The 14,620-nt window shown below is 44.5% G+C and overlaps 1 protein-coding gene across 2 annotated transcripts in view; it reads right to left on the minus strand.

The window, feature by feature from the left end:
* LOC135529520 (fumarate hydratase, mitochondrial-like) overlaps nt 1-14,620 on the minus strand; it is a 60,466-nt gene that overhangs the window by 36,748 nt on the left and 9,098 nt on the right. For both annotated transcript variants that reach the window (XM_064958207.1, XM_064958208.1), the window contains exons 2-3: nt 6,152-6,280; nt 5,743-5,853 (exon numbers count right to left, since the gene is read on the minus strand). In XM_064958207.1, the coding sequence (XP_064814279.1) occupies nt 5,743-5,853; nt 6,152-6,280 (240 nt within the window). The remainder of the gene's footprint in view (nt 1-5,742; nt 5,854-6,151; nt 6,281-14,620) is intronic.

Here is a 14,620-nt window from a genome sequence, read left to right on the forward strand (position 1 = left end):
ATCTGTCTAATCTGTGTTAGAACTAGACAGGTACCCAGGCTGATCTGTCTAATCTGTGTTAGAACTAGACAGGTACCCAGGCTGATCTGTCTAATCTGTGTTAGAACTAGACAGGTACCCAGGCTGATCTGTCTAATCTGTGTTAGTAGACAGGTACCCAGGCTGATCTGTCTAATCTGTGTTAGAACTAGACAGGTACCCAGGCTGATCTGTCTAATCTGTGTTAGTAGACAGGTACCCAGGCTGATCTGTCTAATCTGTGTTAGTAGACTGGTACTCAGGCTGATCTGTCTAATCTGTGTTAGAACTAGACAGGTACCCAGGCTGATCTGTCTAATCTGTGTTAGAACTAGACAGGTACCCAGTCTGATCTGTCTAATCTGTGTTAGTAGACAGGTACCCAGGCTGATCTGTCTAATCTGTGTTAGTAGACAGGTACCCAGGCTGATCTGTCTAATCTGTGTTAGAACTAGACAGGTACCCAGACTGATCTGTCTAATCTGTGTTAGAACTAGACAGGTACCCAGGCTGATCTGTCTAATCTGTGTTAGTAGACAGGTACCCAGGCTGATCTGTCTAATCTGTGTTAGTAGACAGGTACCCAGGCTGATCTGTCTAATCTGTGTTAGTAGACAGGTACCCAGGCTGATCTGTCTAATCTGTGTTAGTAGACAGGTACCCAGGCTGATCTGTCTAATCTGTGTTAGTAGACAGGTACCCAGGCTGATCTGTCTAATCTGTGTTAGTAGACTGGTACCCAGGCTGATCTGTCTAATCTGTGTTAGTAGACAGGTAGCCAGGCTGATCTGTCTAATCTGTGTTAGTAGACAGGTACCCAGGCTGATCTGTCTAATCTGTGTTAGAACTAGACAGGTACCCAGGCTGATCTGTCTAATCTGTGTTAGAACTAGACAGGTACCCAGGCTGATCTGTCTAATCTGTGTTAGAACTAGACAGGTACCCAGGCTGATCTGTCTAATCTGTGTTAGAACTAGACAGGTACCCAGGCTGATCTGTCTAATCTGTGTTAGAACTAGACTGGTACCCAGGCTGATCTGTCAAATCTGTGTTAGTAGACAGGTACCCAGGCTGATCTGTCTAATCTGTGTTAGTAGACAGGTACCCAGGCTGATCTGTCTAATCTGTGTTAGTAGACAGGTACCCAGGCTGATCTGTCTAATCTGTGTTAGAACTAGACAGGTACCCAGGCTGATCTGTCTAATCTGTGTTAGTAGACTGGTACCCAGGCTGATCTGTCTAATCTGTGTTAGTAGACTGGTACTCAGGCTGATCTGTCTAATCTGTGTTAGAACTAGACAGGTACCCAGGCTGATCTGTCTAATCTGTGTTAGAACTAGACAGGTACCCAGGCTGATCTGTCTAATCTGTGTTAGTAGACAGGTACCCAGGCTGATCTGTCTAATCTGTGTTAGAACTAGACAGGTACCCAGGCTGATCTGTCTAATCTGTGTTAGAACTAGACAGGTACCCAGGCTGATCTGTCTAATCTGTGTTAGAACTAGACAGGTACCCAGGCTGATCTGTCTAATCTGTGTTAGAACTAGACAGGTACCCAGGCTGATCTGTCTAATCTGTGTTAGTAGACAGGTACCCAGGCTGATCTGTCTAATCTGTGTTAGAACTAGACAGGTACCCAGGCTGATCTGTCTAATCTGTGTTAGTAGACAGGTACCCAGGCTGATCTGTCTAATCTGTGTTAGTAGACAGGTACCCAGGCTGATCTGTCTAATCTGTGTTAGAACTAGACAGGTACCCAGGCTGATCTGTCTAATCTGTGTTAGTAGACTGGTACCCAGGCTGATCTGTCTAATCTGTGTTAGTAGACAGGTACCCAGGCTGATCTGTCTAATCTGTGTTAGTAGACTGGTACCCAGGCTGATCTGTCTAATCTGTGTTAGTAGACAGGTACCCAGGCTGATCTGTCTAATCTGTGTTAGTAGACTGGTACCCAGGCTGATCTGTCTAATCTGTGTTAGTAGACAGGTACCCAGGCTGATCTGTCTAATCTATGTTAGAACTAGACAGGTACACAGGCTGATCTGTCTAATCTGTGTTAGTAGACAGGTACCCAGGCTGATCTGTCTAATCTGTGTTAGAACTAGACAGGTACCCAGGCTGATCTGTCTAATCTGTGTTAGTAGACAGGTAGCCAGGCTGATCTGTCTAATCTGTGTTAGTAGACAGGTACCCAGGCTGATCTGTCTAATCTGTGTTAGTAGACAGGTACCCAGGCTGATCTGTCTAATCTGTGTTAGAACTAGACAGGTACCCAGGCTGATCTGTCTAATCTGTGTTAGAACTAGACAGGTACCCAGGCTGATCTGTCTAATCTGTGTTAGTAGACAGGTACCCAGGCTGATCTGTCTAATCTGTGTTAGTAGACAGGTACCCAGGCTGATCTGTCTAATCTGTGTTCGTAGACTGGTACCCAGGCTGATCTGTCTAATCTGTGTTAGTAGACAGGTACCCAGGCTGATCTGTCTAATCTGTGTTAGAACTAGACAGGTACCCAGGCTGATCTGTCTAATCTGTGTTAGAACTAGACAGGTACCCAGGCTGATCTGTCTAATCTGTGTTAGAACTAGACAGGTACTCAGGTTGATCTGTCTAATCTGTGTTAGAACTAGACAGGTACCCAGGCTGATCTGTCTAATCTGTGTTAGAACTAGACTGGTACCCAGGCTGATCTGTCTAATCTGTGTTAGAACTAGACTGGTACCCAGGCTGATCTGTCTAATCTGTGTTAGAACTAGACAGGTACCCAGGCTGATCTGTCTAATCTGTGTTAGTAGACAGGTACCCAGGCTGATCTGTCTAATCTGTGTTAGTAGACAGGTAGCCAGGCTGATCTGTCTAATCTGTGTTAGTAGACAGGTACCCAGGCTGATCTGTCTAATCTGTGTTAGAACTAGACAGGTACCCAGGCTGATCTGTCTAATCTGTGTTAGAACTAGACAGGTACCCAGGCTGATCTGTCTAATCTGTGTTAGAACTAGACAGGTACCCAGGCTGATCTGTCTAATCTGTGTTAGTAGACAGGTAGCCAGGCTGATCTGTCTAATCTGTGTTAGAACTAGACAGGTACCCAGGCTGATCTGTCTAATCTGTGTTAGTAGACAGGTACCCAGACTGATCTGTCTAATCTGTGTTAGTAGACAGGTACCCAGGCTGATCTGTCTAATCTGTGTTAGAACTAGACAGGTACCCAGACTGATCTGTCTAATCTGTGTTAGTAGACAGGTACCCAGGCTGATCTGTCTAATCTGTGTTAGAACTAGACAGGTACCCAGGCTGATCTGTCTAATCTGTGTTAGAACTAGACAGGTACCCAGGCTGATCTGTCTAAACTGTGTTAGTAGACAGGTACCCAGACTGATCTGTCTAATCTGTGTTAGTAGACAGGTACCCAGACTGATCTGTCTAATCTGTGTTAGTAGACAGGTACCCAGGCTGATCTGTCTAAACTGTGTTAGTAGACAGGTACCCAGACTGATCTGTCTAATCTGTGTTAGTAGACAGGTACCCAGGCTGATCTGTCTAATCTGTGTTAGTAGACAGGTACCCAGGCTGATCTGTCTAATCTGTGTTAGTAGACAGGTACCCAGGCTGATCTGTCTAATCTGTGTTAGAACTAGACAGGTACTCAGGCTGATCTGTCTAATCTGTGTTAGAACTAGACAGGTACCCAGGCTGATCTGTCTAATCTGTGTTAGAACTAGACAGGTACCCAGGCTGATCAATCTAATCTGTGTTAGAACTAGACAGGTACTCAGGTTGATCTGTCTAATCTGTGTTAGAACTAGACAGGTACCCAGGCTGATCTGTCTAATCTGTGTTAGAACTAGACAGGTACCCAGGCTGATCTGTCTAATCTGTGTTAGTAGACAGGTACCCAGGCTGATCTGTCTAATCTGTGTTAGAACTAGACAGGTACCCAGGCTGATCTGTCTAATCTGTGTTAGTAGACTGGTACTCAGGCTGATCTGTCTAATCTGTGTTAGAACTAGACAGGTACCCAGGCTGATCTGTCTAATCTGTGTTAGAACTAGACAGGTACCCAGGCTGATCTGTCTAATCTGTGTTAGTAGACAGGTACCCAGGCTGATCTGTCTAATCTGTGTTAGAACTAGACAGGTACCCAGGCTGATCTGTCTAATCTGTGTTAGAACTAGACAGGTACCCAGGCTGATCTGTCTAATCTGTGTTAGAACTAGACAGGTACCCAGGCTGATCTGTCTAATCTGTGTTAGAACTAGACAGGTACCCAGGCTGATCTGTCTAATCTGTGTTAGTAGACAGGTACCCAGGCTGATCTGTCTAATCTGTGTTAGTAGACAGGTACCCAGGCTGATCTGTCTAATCTGTGTTAGTAGACAGGTACCCAGGCTGATCTGTCTAATCTGTGTTAGTAGACAGGTACCCAGGCTGATCTGTCTAATCTGTGTTAGAACTAGACAGGTACCCAGGCTGATCTGTCTAATCTGTGTTAGTAGACAGGTACCCAGGCTGATCTGTCTAATCTGTGTTAGAACTAGACTGGTACCCAGGCTGATCTGTCTAATCTGTATTAGTAGACAGGTACCCAGGCTGATCTGTCTAATCTGTGTTAGAACTAGACAGGTACCCAGGCTGATCTGTCTAATCTGTGTTAGAACTAGACAGGTACCCAGGCTGATCTGTCTAATCTGTGTTAGAACTAGACAGGTACCCAGGCTGATCTGTCTAATCTGTGTTAGAACTAGACAGGTACCCAGGCTGATCTGTCTAATCTGTGTTAGTAGACAGGTACCCAGGCTGATCTGTCTAATCTGTGTTAGAACTAGACAGGTACCCAGGCTGATCTGTCTAATCTGTGTTAGTAGACAGGTACCCAGGCTGATCTGTCTAATCTGTGTTAGAACTAGACAGGTACCCAGGCTGATCTGTCTAATCTGTGTTAGTAGACAGGTACCCAGGCTGATCTGTCTAATCTGTGTTAGTAGACTGGTACCCAGGCTGATCTGTCTAATCTGTGTTAGTAGACAGGTACCCAGGCTGATCTGTCTAATCTGTGTTAGAACTAGACAGGTACCCAGGCTGATCTGTCTAATCTGTGTTAGTAGACAGGTACCCAGGCTGATCTGCCTAATCTGTGTTAGAACTAGACAGGTACCCAGGCTGACCCGTGCTTCTACACCTGCATTGCTTGCTGTTTGGGGTTTTAGGCTGGGTTTCTGTACAGCACTTTGAGATATCAGCTGATGTACGAAGGGCTATATAAATAAATTTGATTTGATTTGATTTGATCTGTCTAATCTGTGTTAGAACTAGACAGGTACCCAGGCTGATCTGTCTAATCTGTGTTAGAACTAGACAGGTACCCAGTCTGATCTGTCTAATCTGTGTTAGAACTAGACAGGTACCCAGTCTGATCTGTCTAATCTGTGTTAGAACTAGACAGGTACCCAGGCCGATCTGTCTAATCTGTGTTAGAACTAGACAGGTACCCAGGCTGATCTGTCTAATCTGTGTTAGTAGACAGGTACCCAGGCTGATCTGTCTAATCTGTGTTAGTAGACAGGTACCCAGGCTGATCTGTCTAATCTGTGTTAGTAGACTGGTACCCAGGCTGATCTGTCTAATCTGTGTTAGTAGACAGGTACCCAGTCTAATCTGTCACAACGTTGACAGTCATGCGACCCTCTCCTGTAGTGGTGTGGCTGTTCCCCCTGTATCAGGCACCTCATCAGCAGCCTGCACGATGGCATCAGCCAGCCTCGGGTCCAGTCCGTAGTCCTTGTTGACCTCTGCAGCAGCCCTCTTCAGAATCCCAAAGGCTTTGATCACCTGGATCTGTTGGACACCAAAGACAGTAGTGAGGACGTGTGGCGCTACGATGATTTCACTGATACACTACGATACGCCGGATACAGGAAGTAACCTTTAGTCTGATCTGAATCTGGGGGGAAATAGGACAGGAAATTGTTGCAAGGATGTGTGTCCAATTTGTAGCGAGAGCTAGCTACAATGACCCCCCCCACCCCCCGAGACATGGCGGGACGGGTGACCTACAGCCACAGGGATCCACAGCCATGTCTCAGGGCTCAAGCTACACCTTGACAGATGGAAGTGGCACCTAGTCTGAACTTACTGGCATTCTCTCCGACGGTCCTCCGATCTTGAAGTTCATGGTGGATCTGACAGTCTGAGCACCATAGTACTTGTCAACGGGAACCTTCAGCTCCCCGAAGGTGTCTGCCTCAATTCTGTACTCTGAAGACTGAACAACAACATTGACACAGTCAAAGAGCAAAGATGAAAAGTTATTCTGGGTTACTACATGGTTATTGGGTTAGAGAGGCATAGTCTCAACAACAACAAAAAAACTAGTAGCTAGCTATAGACTTGTTTTGTTGACATTTGAAAGATAAAATCTGAACAACAGAACGGTTGTTTCTCTGGCTGACCTATCAGGTGTTAGGATACAGAACTCCTAGCTAATTGTAGGTAAACAAATCACTACGCAGCCATTTGCTCAGTGCTCTGTGCCAGCGGTAGTGTTGGTATGCAGTTTGCCAAGTACCTCGACTCCTCCACGGAGTTGAGAGTAGACAGTTTATTAATGAACCTCTAGGGCTGTGGAGGTCACGACATTAAGGCAGCAGGTTATTAATGAACCTCTAGGGCTGTGGAGGTCATGACATTAAGGCAGCAGGTTATTAATGAACCTCTAGCGCTGTGGAGGTCATGACATTAAGGCAGCAGGTTATTAATGAACCTCTAGGGCTGTGGAGGTCATGACATTAAGGCAGCAGGTTATTAATGAACCTCTAGGGCTGTGGAGGTCACGACATTAAGGCAGCAGGTTATTAATGAACCTCTAGGGCTGTGGAGGTCATGACATTAAGGCAGCAGGTTATTAATGAACCTCTAGGGCTGTGGAGGTCACGACATTAAGGCAGCAGGTTATTAATGAACCTCTAGGGCTGTGGAGGTCATGACATTAAGGCAGCAGGTTATTAATGAACCTCTAGGGCTGTGGAGGTCACGACATTAAGGCAGCAGGTTATTCATGAACCTCTAGGGCTGTGGAGGTCATGACATTAAGGCAGCAGGTTATTAATGAACCTCTAGGGCTGTGGAGGTCATGACATTAAGGCAGCAGGTTATTAATGAACCTCTAGGGCTGTGGAGGTCATGACATTAAGGCAGCAGGTTATTAATGAACCTCTAGGGCTGTGGAGGTCACGACATTAAGGCAGCAGGTTATTAATGAACCTCTAGGGCTGTGGAGGTCACTACTTTAAGGCAGCAGGTTATTAATGAACCTCTAGGGCTGTGGAGGTCATGACATTAAGGCAGCAGGTTATTAATGAACCTCTAGGGCTGTGGAGGTCATGACATTAAGGCAGCAGGTTATTAATGAACCTCTAGGGCTGTGGAGGTCATGACATTAAGACAGCAGGTTATTAATGAACCTCTAGGGCTGTGGAGGTCATGACATTAAGGCAGCAGGTTATTAATGAACCTCTAGGGCTGTGGAGGTCATGACATTAAGGCAGCAGGTTATTAATGAACCTCTAGGGCTGTGGAGGTCATGACATTAAGGCAGCAGGTTATTAATGAACCTCTAGGGCTGTGGAGGTCATGACATTAAGACAGCAGGTTATTAATGAACCTCTAGGGCTGTGGAGGTCATGACATTAAGGCAGCAGGTTATTAATGAACCTCTAGGGCTGTGGAGGTCATGACATTAAGGCAGCAGGTTATTAATGAACCTCTAGGGCTGTGGAGGTCATGACATTAAGGCAGCAGGTTATTAATGAACCTCTAGGGCTGTGGAGGTCATGACATTAAGGCAGCAGGTTATTAATGAACCTCTAGGGCTGTGGAGGTCATGACATTAAGGCAGCAGGTTATTAATGAACCTCTAGGGCTGTGGAGGTCATGACATTAAGGCAGCAGGTTATTAATGAACCTCTAGGGCTGTGGAGGTCACGACATTAAGACAGCAGGTTATTAATGAACCTCTAGGGCTGTGGAGGTCATGACATTAAGGCAGCAGGTTATTAATGAACCTCTAGGGCTGTGGAGGTCATGACATTAAGGCAGCAGGTTATTAATGAACCTCTAGGGCTGTGGAGGTCACGACATTAAGGCAGCAGGTTATTAATGAACCTCTAGGGCTGTGGAGGTCATGACATTAAGGCAGCAGGTTATTAATGAACCTCTAGGGCTGTGGAGGTCATGACATTAAGACAGCAGGTTATTAATGAACCTCTAGGGCTGTGGAGGTCATGACATTAAGGCAGCAGGTTATTAATGAACCTCTAGGGCTGTGGAGGTCATGACATTAAGGCAGCAGGTTATTAATGAACCTCTAGCGCTGTGGAGGTCATGACATTAAGGCAGCAGGTTATTAATGAACCTCTAGGGCTGTGGAGGTCATGACATTAAGGCAGCAGGTTATTAATGAACCTCTAGGGCTGTGGAGGTCATGACATTAAGGCAGCAGGTTATTAATGAACCTCTAGGGCTGTGGAGGTCATGACATTAAGGCAGCAGGTTATTAATGAACCTCTAGGGCTGTGGAGGTCACGACATTAAGGCAGCAGGTTATTAATGAACCTCTAGGGCTGTGGAGGTCACGACATTAAGGCAGCAGGTTATTAATGAACCTCTAGGGCTGTGGAGGTCACGACATTAAGGCAGCAGGTTATTAATGAACCTCTAGGGCTGTGGAGGTCACGACATTAAGGCAGCAGGTTATTAATGAACCTCTAGGGCTGTGGAGGTCATGACATTAAGGCAGCAGGTTATTAATGAACCTCTAGGGCTGTGGAGGTCATGACATTAAGACAGCAGGTTATTAATGAACCTCTAGGGCTGTGGAGGTCATGACATTAAGGCAGCAGGTTATTAATGAACCTCTAGGGCTGTGGAGGTCACGACATTAAGGCAGCAGGTTATTAATGAACCTCTAGGGCTGTGGAGGTCATGACATTAAGGCAGCAGGTTATTAATGAACCTCTAGGGCTGTGGAGGTCATGACATTAAGGCAGCAGGTTATTAATGAACCTCTAGGGCTGTGGAGGTCACGACATTAAGGCAGCAGGTTATTCATGAACCTCTAGGGCTGTGGAGGTCACGACATTAAGGCAGCAGGTTATTAATGAACCTCTAGGGCTGTGGAGGTCACGACATTAAGGCAGCAGGTTATTAATGAACCTCTAGGGCTGTGGAGGTCACGACATTAAGGCAGCAGGTTATTAATGAACCTCTAGGGCTGTGGAGGTCATGACATTAAGGCAGCAGGTTATTAATGAACCTCTAGGGCTGTGGAGGTCATGACATTAAGGCAGCAGGTTATTAATGAACCTCTAGGGCTGTGGAGGTCATGACATTAAGGCAGCAGGTTATTAATGAACCTCTAGGGCTGTGGAGGTCACGACATTAAGGCAGCAGGTTATTAATGAACCTCTAGGGCTGTGGAGGTCATGACATTAAGACAGCAGGTTATTAATGAACCTCTAGGGCTGTGGAGGTCATGACATTAAGCAGCAGGTTATTAATGAACCTCTAGGGCTGTGGAGGTCATGACATTAAGACAGCAGGTTATTAATGAACCTCTAGGGCTGTGGAGGTCATGACATTAAGGCAGCAGGTTATTAATGAACCTCTAGGGCTGTGGAGGTCATGACATTAAGACAGCAGGTTATTAATGAACCTCTAGGGCTGTGGAGGTCATGACATTAAGGCAGCAGGTTATTAATGAACCTCTAGGGCTGTGGAGGTCACAACATTAAGGCAGCAGGTTATTAATGAACCTCTAGGGCTGTGGAGGTCATGACATTAAGGCAGCAGGTTATTAATGAACCTCTAGGGCTGTGGAGGTCATGACATTAAGGCAGCAGGTTATTAATGAACCTCTAGGGCTGTGGAGGTCATGACATTAAGACAGCAGGTTATTAATGAACCTCTAGGGCTGTGGAGGTCATGACATTAAGGCAGCAGGTTATTAATGAACCTCTAGGGCTGTGGAGGTCATGACATTAAGGCAGCAGGTTATTAATGAACCTCTAGGGCTGTGGAGGTCACGACATTAAGGCAGCAGGTTATTAATGAACCTCTAGGGCTGTGGAGGTCATGACATTAAGGCAGCAGGTTATTAATGAACCTCTAGGGCTGTGGAGGTCATGACATTAAGGCAGCAGGTTATTAATGAACCTCTAGGGCTGTGGAGGTCATGACATTAAGGCAGCAGGTTATTAATGAACCTCTAGGGCTGTGGAGGTCATGACATTAAGGCAGCAGGTTATTAATGAACCTCTAGGGCTGTGGAGGTCATGACATTAAGGCAGCAGGTTATTAATGAACCTCTAGGGCTGTGGAGGTCACGACATTAAGGCAGCAGGTTATTAATGAACCTCTAGGGCTGTGGAGGTCATGACATTAAGGCAGCAGGTTATTAATGAACCTCTAGGGCTGTGGAGGTCATGACATTAAGGCAGCAGGTTATTAATGAACCTCTAGGGCTGTGGAGGTCACGACATTAAGGCAGCAGGTTATTAATGAACCTCTAGGGCTGTGGAGGTCATGACATTAAGGCAGCAGGTTATTAATGAACCTCTAGGGCTGTGGAGGTCATGACATTAAGGCAGCAGGTTATTAATGAACCTCTAGGGCTGTGGAGGTCATGACATTAAGACAGCAGGTTATTAATGAACCTCTAGGGCTGTGGAGGTCATGACATTAAGGCAGCAGGTTATTAATGAACCTCTAGGGCTGTGGAGGTCACGACATTAAGGCAGCAGGTTATTAATGAACCTCTAGGGCTGTGGAGGTCACGACATTAAGGCAGCAGGTTATTAATGAACCTCTAGGGCTGTGGAGGTCATGACATTAAGACAGCAGGTTATTAATGAACCTCTAGGGCTGTGGAGGTCATGACATTAAGGCAGCAGGTTATTAATGAACCTCTAGGGCTGTGGAGGTCATGACATTAAGACAGCAGGTTATTAATGAACCTCTAGGGCTGTGGAGGTCACGACATTAAGGCAGCAGGTTATTAATGAACCTCTAGGGCTGTGGAGGTCATGACATTAAGGCAGCAGGTTATTAATGAACCTCTAGGGCTGTGGAGGTCATGACATTAAGGCAGCAGGTTATTAATGAACCTCTAGGGCTGTGGAGGTCATGACATTAAGGCAGCAGGTTATTAATGAACCTCTAGGGCTGTGGAGGTCATGACATTAAGGCAGCAGGTTATTAATGAACCTCTAGGGCTGTGGAGGTCATGACATTAAGGCAGCAGTTTATTAATGAACCTCTAGGGCTGTGGAGGTCACGACATTAAGGCAGCAGGTTATTAATGAACCTCTAGGGCTGTGGAGGTCACGACATTAAGGCAGCAGGTTATTAATGAACCTCTAGGGCTGTGGAGGTCATGACATTAAGGCAGCAGGTTATTAATGAACCTCTAGGGCTGTGGAGGTCATGACATTAAGACAGCAGGTTATTAATGAACCTCTAGGGCTGTGGAGGTCATGACATTAAGACAGCAGGTTATTAATGAACCTCTAGGGCTGTGGAGGTCATGACATTAAGGCAGCAGGTTATTAATGAACCTCTAGGGCTGTGGAGGTCATGACATTAAGGCAGCAGGTTATTAATGAACCTCTAGGGCTGTGGAGGTCACGACATTAAGGCAGCAGGTTATTAATGAACCTCTAGGGCTGTGGAGGTCATGACATTAAGGCAGCAGGTTATTAATGAACCTCTAGGGCTGTGGAGGTCATGACATTAAGGCAGCAGGTTATTAATGAACCTCTAGGGCTGTGGAGGTCATGACATTAAGGCAGCAGGTTATTAATGAACCTCTAGGGCTGTGGAGGTCATGACATTAAGGCAGCAGGTTATTAATGAACCTCTAGGGCTGTGGAGGTCATGACATTAAGGCAGCAGGTTATTAATGAACCTCTAGGGCTGTGGAGGTCATGACATTAAGGCAGCAGGTTATTAATGAACCTCTAGGGCTGTGGAGGTCATGACATTAAGGCAGCAGGTTATTAATGAACCTCTAGGGCTGTGGAGGTCATGACATTAAGACAGCAGGTTATTAATGAACCTCTAGGGCTGTGGAGGTCACGACATTAAGGCAGCAGGTTATTAATGAACCTCTAGGGCTGTGGAGGTCACGACATTAAGACAGCAGGTTATTAATGAACCTCTAGGGCTGTGGAGGTCATGACATTAAGGCAGCAGGTTATTAATGAACCTCTAGGGCTGTGGAGGTCACGACATTAAGGCAGCAGGTTATTAATTAACCTCTAGGGCTGTGGAGGTCACGACATTAAGGCAGCAGGTTATTAATGAACCTCTAGGGCTGTGGAGGTCATGACATTAAGGCAGCAGGTTATTAATGAACCTCTAGAGCTGTGGAGGTCATGACATTAAGACAGCAGGTTATTAATGAACCTCTAGGGCTGTGGAGGTCATGACATTAAGGCAGCAGGTTATTAATGAACCTCTAGGGCTGTGGAGGTCATGACATTAAGGCAGCAGGTTATTAATGAACCTCTAGGGCTGTGGAGGTCATGACATTAAGACAGCAGGTTATTAATGAACCTCTAGGGCTGTGGAGGTCACGACATTAAGGCAGCAGGTTATTAATGAACCTCTAGGGCTGTGGAGGTCATGACATTAAGGCAGCAGGTTATTAATGAACCTCTAGGGCTGTGGAGGTCATGACATTAAGGCAGCAGGTTATTAATGAACCTCTAGGGCTGTGGAGGTCACGACATTAAGGCAGCAGGTTATTAATGAACCTCTAGGGCTGTGGAGGTTATGACATTAAGGCAGCAGGTTATTAATGAACCTCTAGGGCTGTGGAGGTCATGACATTAAGGCAGCAGGTTATTAATGAACCTCTAGGGCTGTGGAGGTCATGACATTAAGACAGCAGGTTATTAATGAACCTCTAGGGCTGTGGAGGTCATGACATTAAGGCAGCAGGTTATTAATGAACCTCTAGGGCTGTGGAGGTCATGACATTAAGGCAGCAGGTTATTAATCGTTAAATCAAATGTTGAGCATCTCCATACAAGCCACTGATGCCTTTGAAACATCTACAGTTTTTAAGTTGAATAATTCAATGTAATATACACCATCACAACACAGCCATTACATATTTTAGTCATTATGATATGAAGAAAACGTATTTCAGAACTACAGAATATGAGTTGGGCTACTGTATGTTATCTGACTATGTTCCATGATATCGGGCTGTAGACTAGTTCATTTATTAGACTAGATACTGTATGTTATCTGACTATAGACTAGTTCATTTATCTGACTAGATACTGTATGTTATCTGGCTATAGACTAGTTCATTTATCTGACTAGATACTGTATGTTATCTGGCTATAGACTAGTTCATTTATAAGACCAGATACTGTATGTTATCTGACTATAGACTGTATGTTATCTGGCTATAGACTAGTTCATTTATCAGAATAGATACTGTATGTTATCTGGCTATAGACTAGTTCATTTAGCTGACTAGATACTGTATGTTATCTGGCTGTAGACTAGTTCATTTATCAGACTAGATACTGTATGTTATCTGGCTATAGACTAGTTCATTTAGCTGACTAGATACTGTATGTTATCTGGCTGTAGACTAGTTCATTTATCAGACTAGATACTGTATGTTATCTGGCTATAGACTAGTTCATTTATCTGACTAGATACTGTATGTTATCAGACTATAGACTGTATGTTATCTGGCTATAGACTGTAGGCTTGTTCATTTATCAGACTAGATACTGTATGTTATCTGGCTATAGACTAGTTCATTTATCAGACTAGATACTGTATGTTATCTGGCTGTAGGCTAGTTCATTTATCTGACTAGATACTGTATGTTATCTGGCTATAGACTGTAGACTAGTTCATTTATCTGACTAGATACTGTATGTTATCTGGCTATAGACTAGTTCATTTATCAGACTAGATACTGTATGTTATCTGGCTATAGACTGTAGACTAGTTCATTTATCTGACTAGATACTGTATGTTATCTGGCTATAGACTAGTTCATTTATCTGACTAGATACTGTATGTTATCTGGCTATAGACTAGTTCATTTATCTGACTAGATACTGTATGTTATCTGGCTATAGACTAGTTCATTTATCAGATTAGATACTGTATGTTATCTGGCTATAGACTAGTTCATTTATAAGACTAGATACTGTATGTTATCTGACTATAGACTAGTTCATTTATCAGACTAGATACTGTATGTTATCTGGCTATAGACTAGTTCATTTATAAGACTAGATACTGTATGTTATCTGACTATAGACTAGTTCATTTATCAGACTAGATACTGTATGTTATCTGGCTGTAGACTAGTTCATTTATCAGATTAGATACTGTATGTTATCTGACTATAGACTGTATGTTATCTGGCTATAGACTAGTTCATTTATCAGACTAGATACTGTATGTTATCTGGCTATAGACTAGTTCATTTAGCAGATTAGATACTGTATGTTATCTGACTATAGACTAGTTCATTTATCAGATTAGATACTGTATGTTATCTGGCTATAGA

This window comes from Oncorhynchus masou, unplaced genomic scaffold (assembly GCF_036934945.1).
Source record: "Oncorhynchus masou masou isolate Uvic2021 unplaced genomic scaffold, UVic_Omas_1.1 unplaced_scaffold_1175, whole genome shotgun sequence".
Taxonomy (NCBI): Eukaryota; Metazoa; Chordata; class Actinopteri; order Salmoniformes; family Salmonidae; genus Oncorhynchus; species Oncorhynchus masou.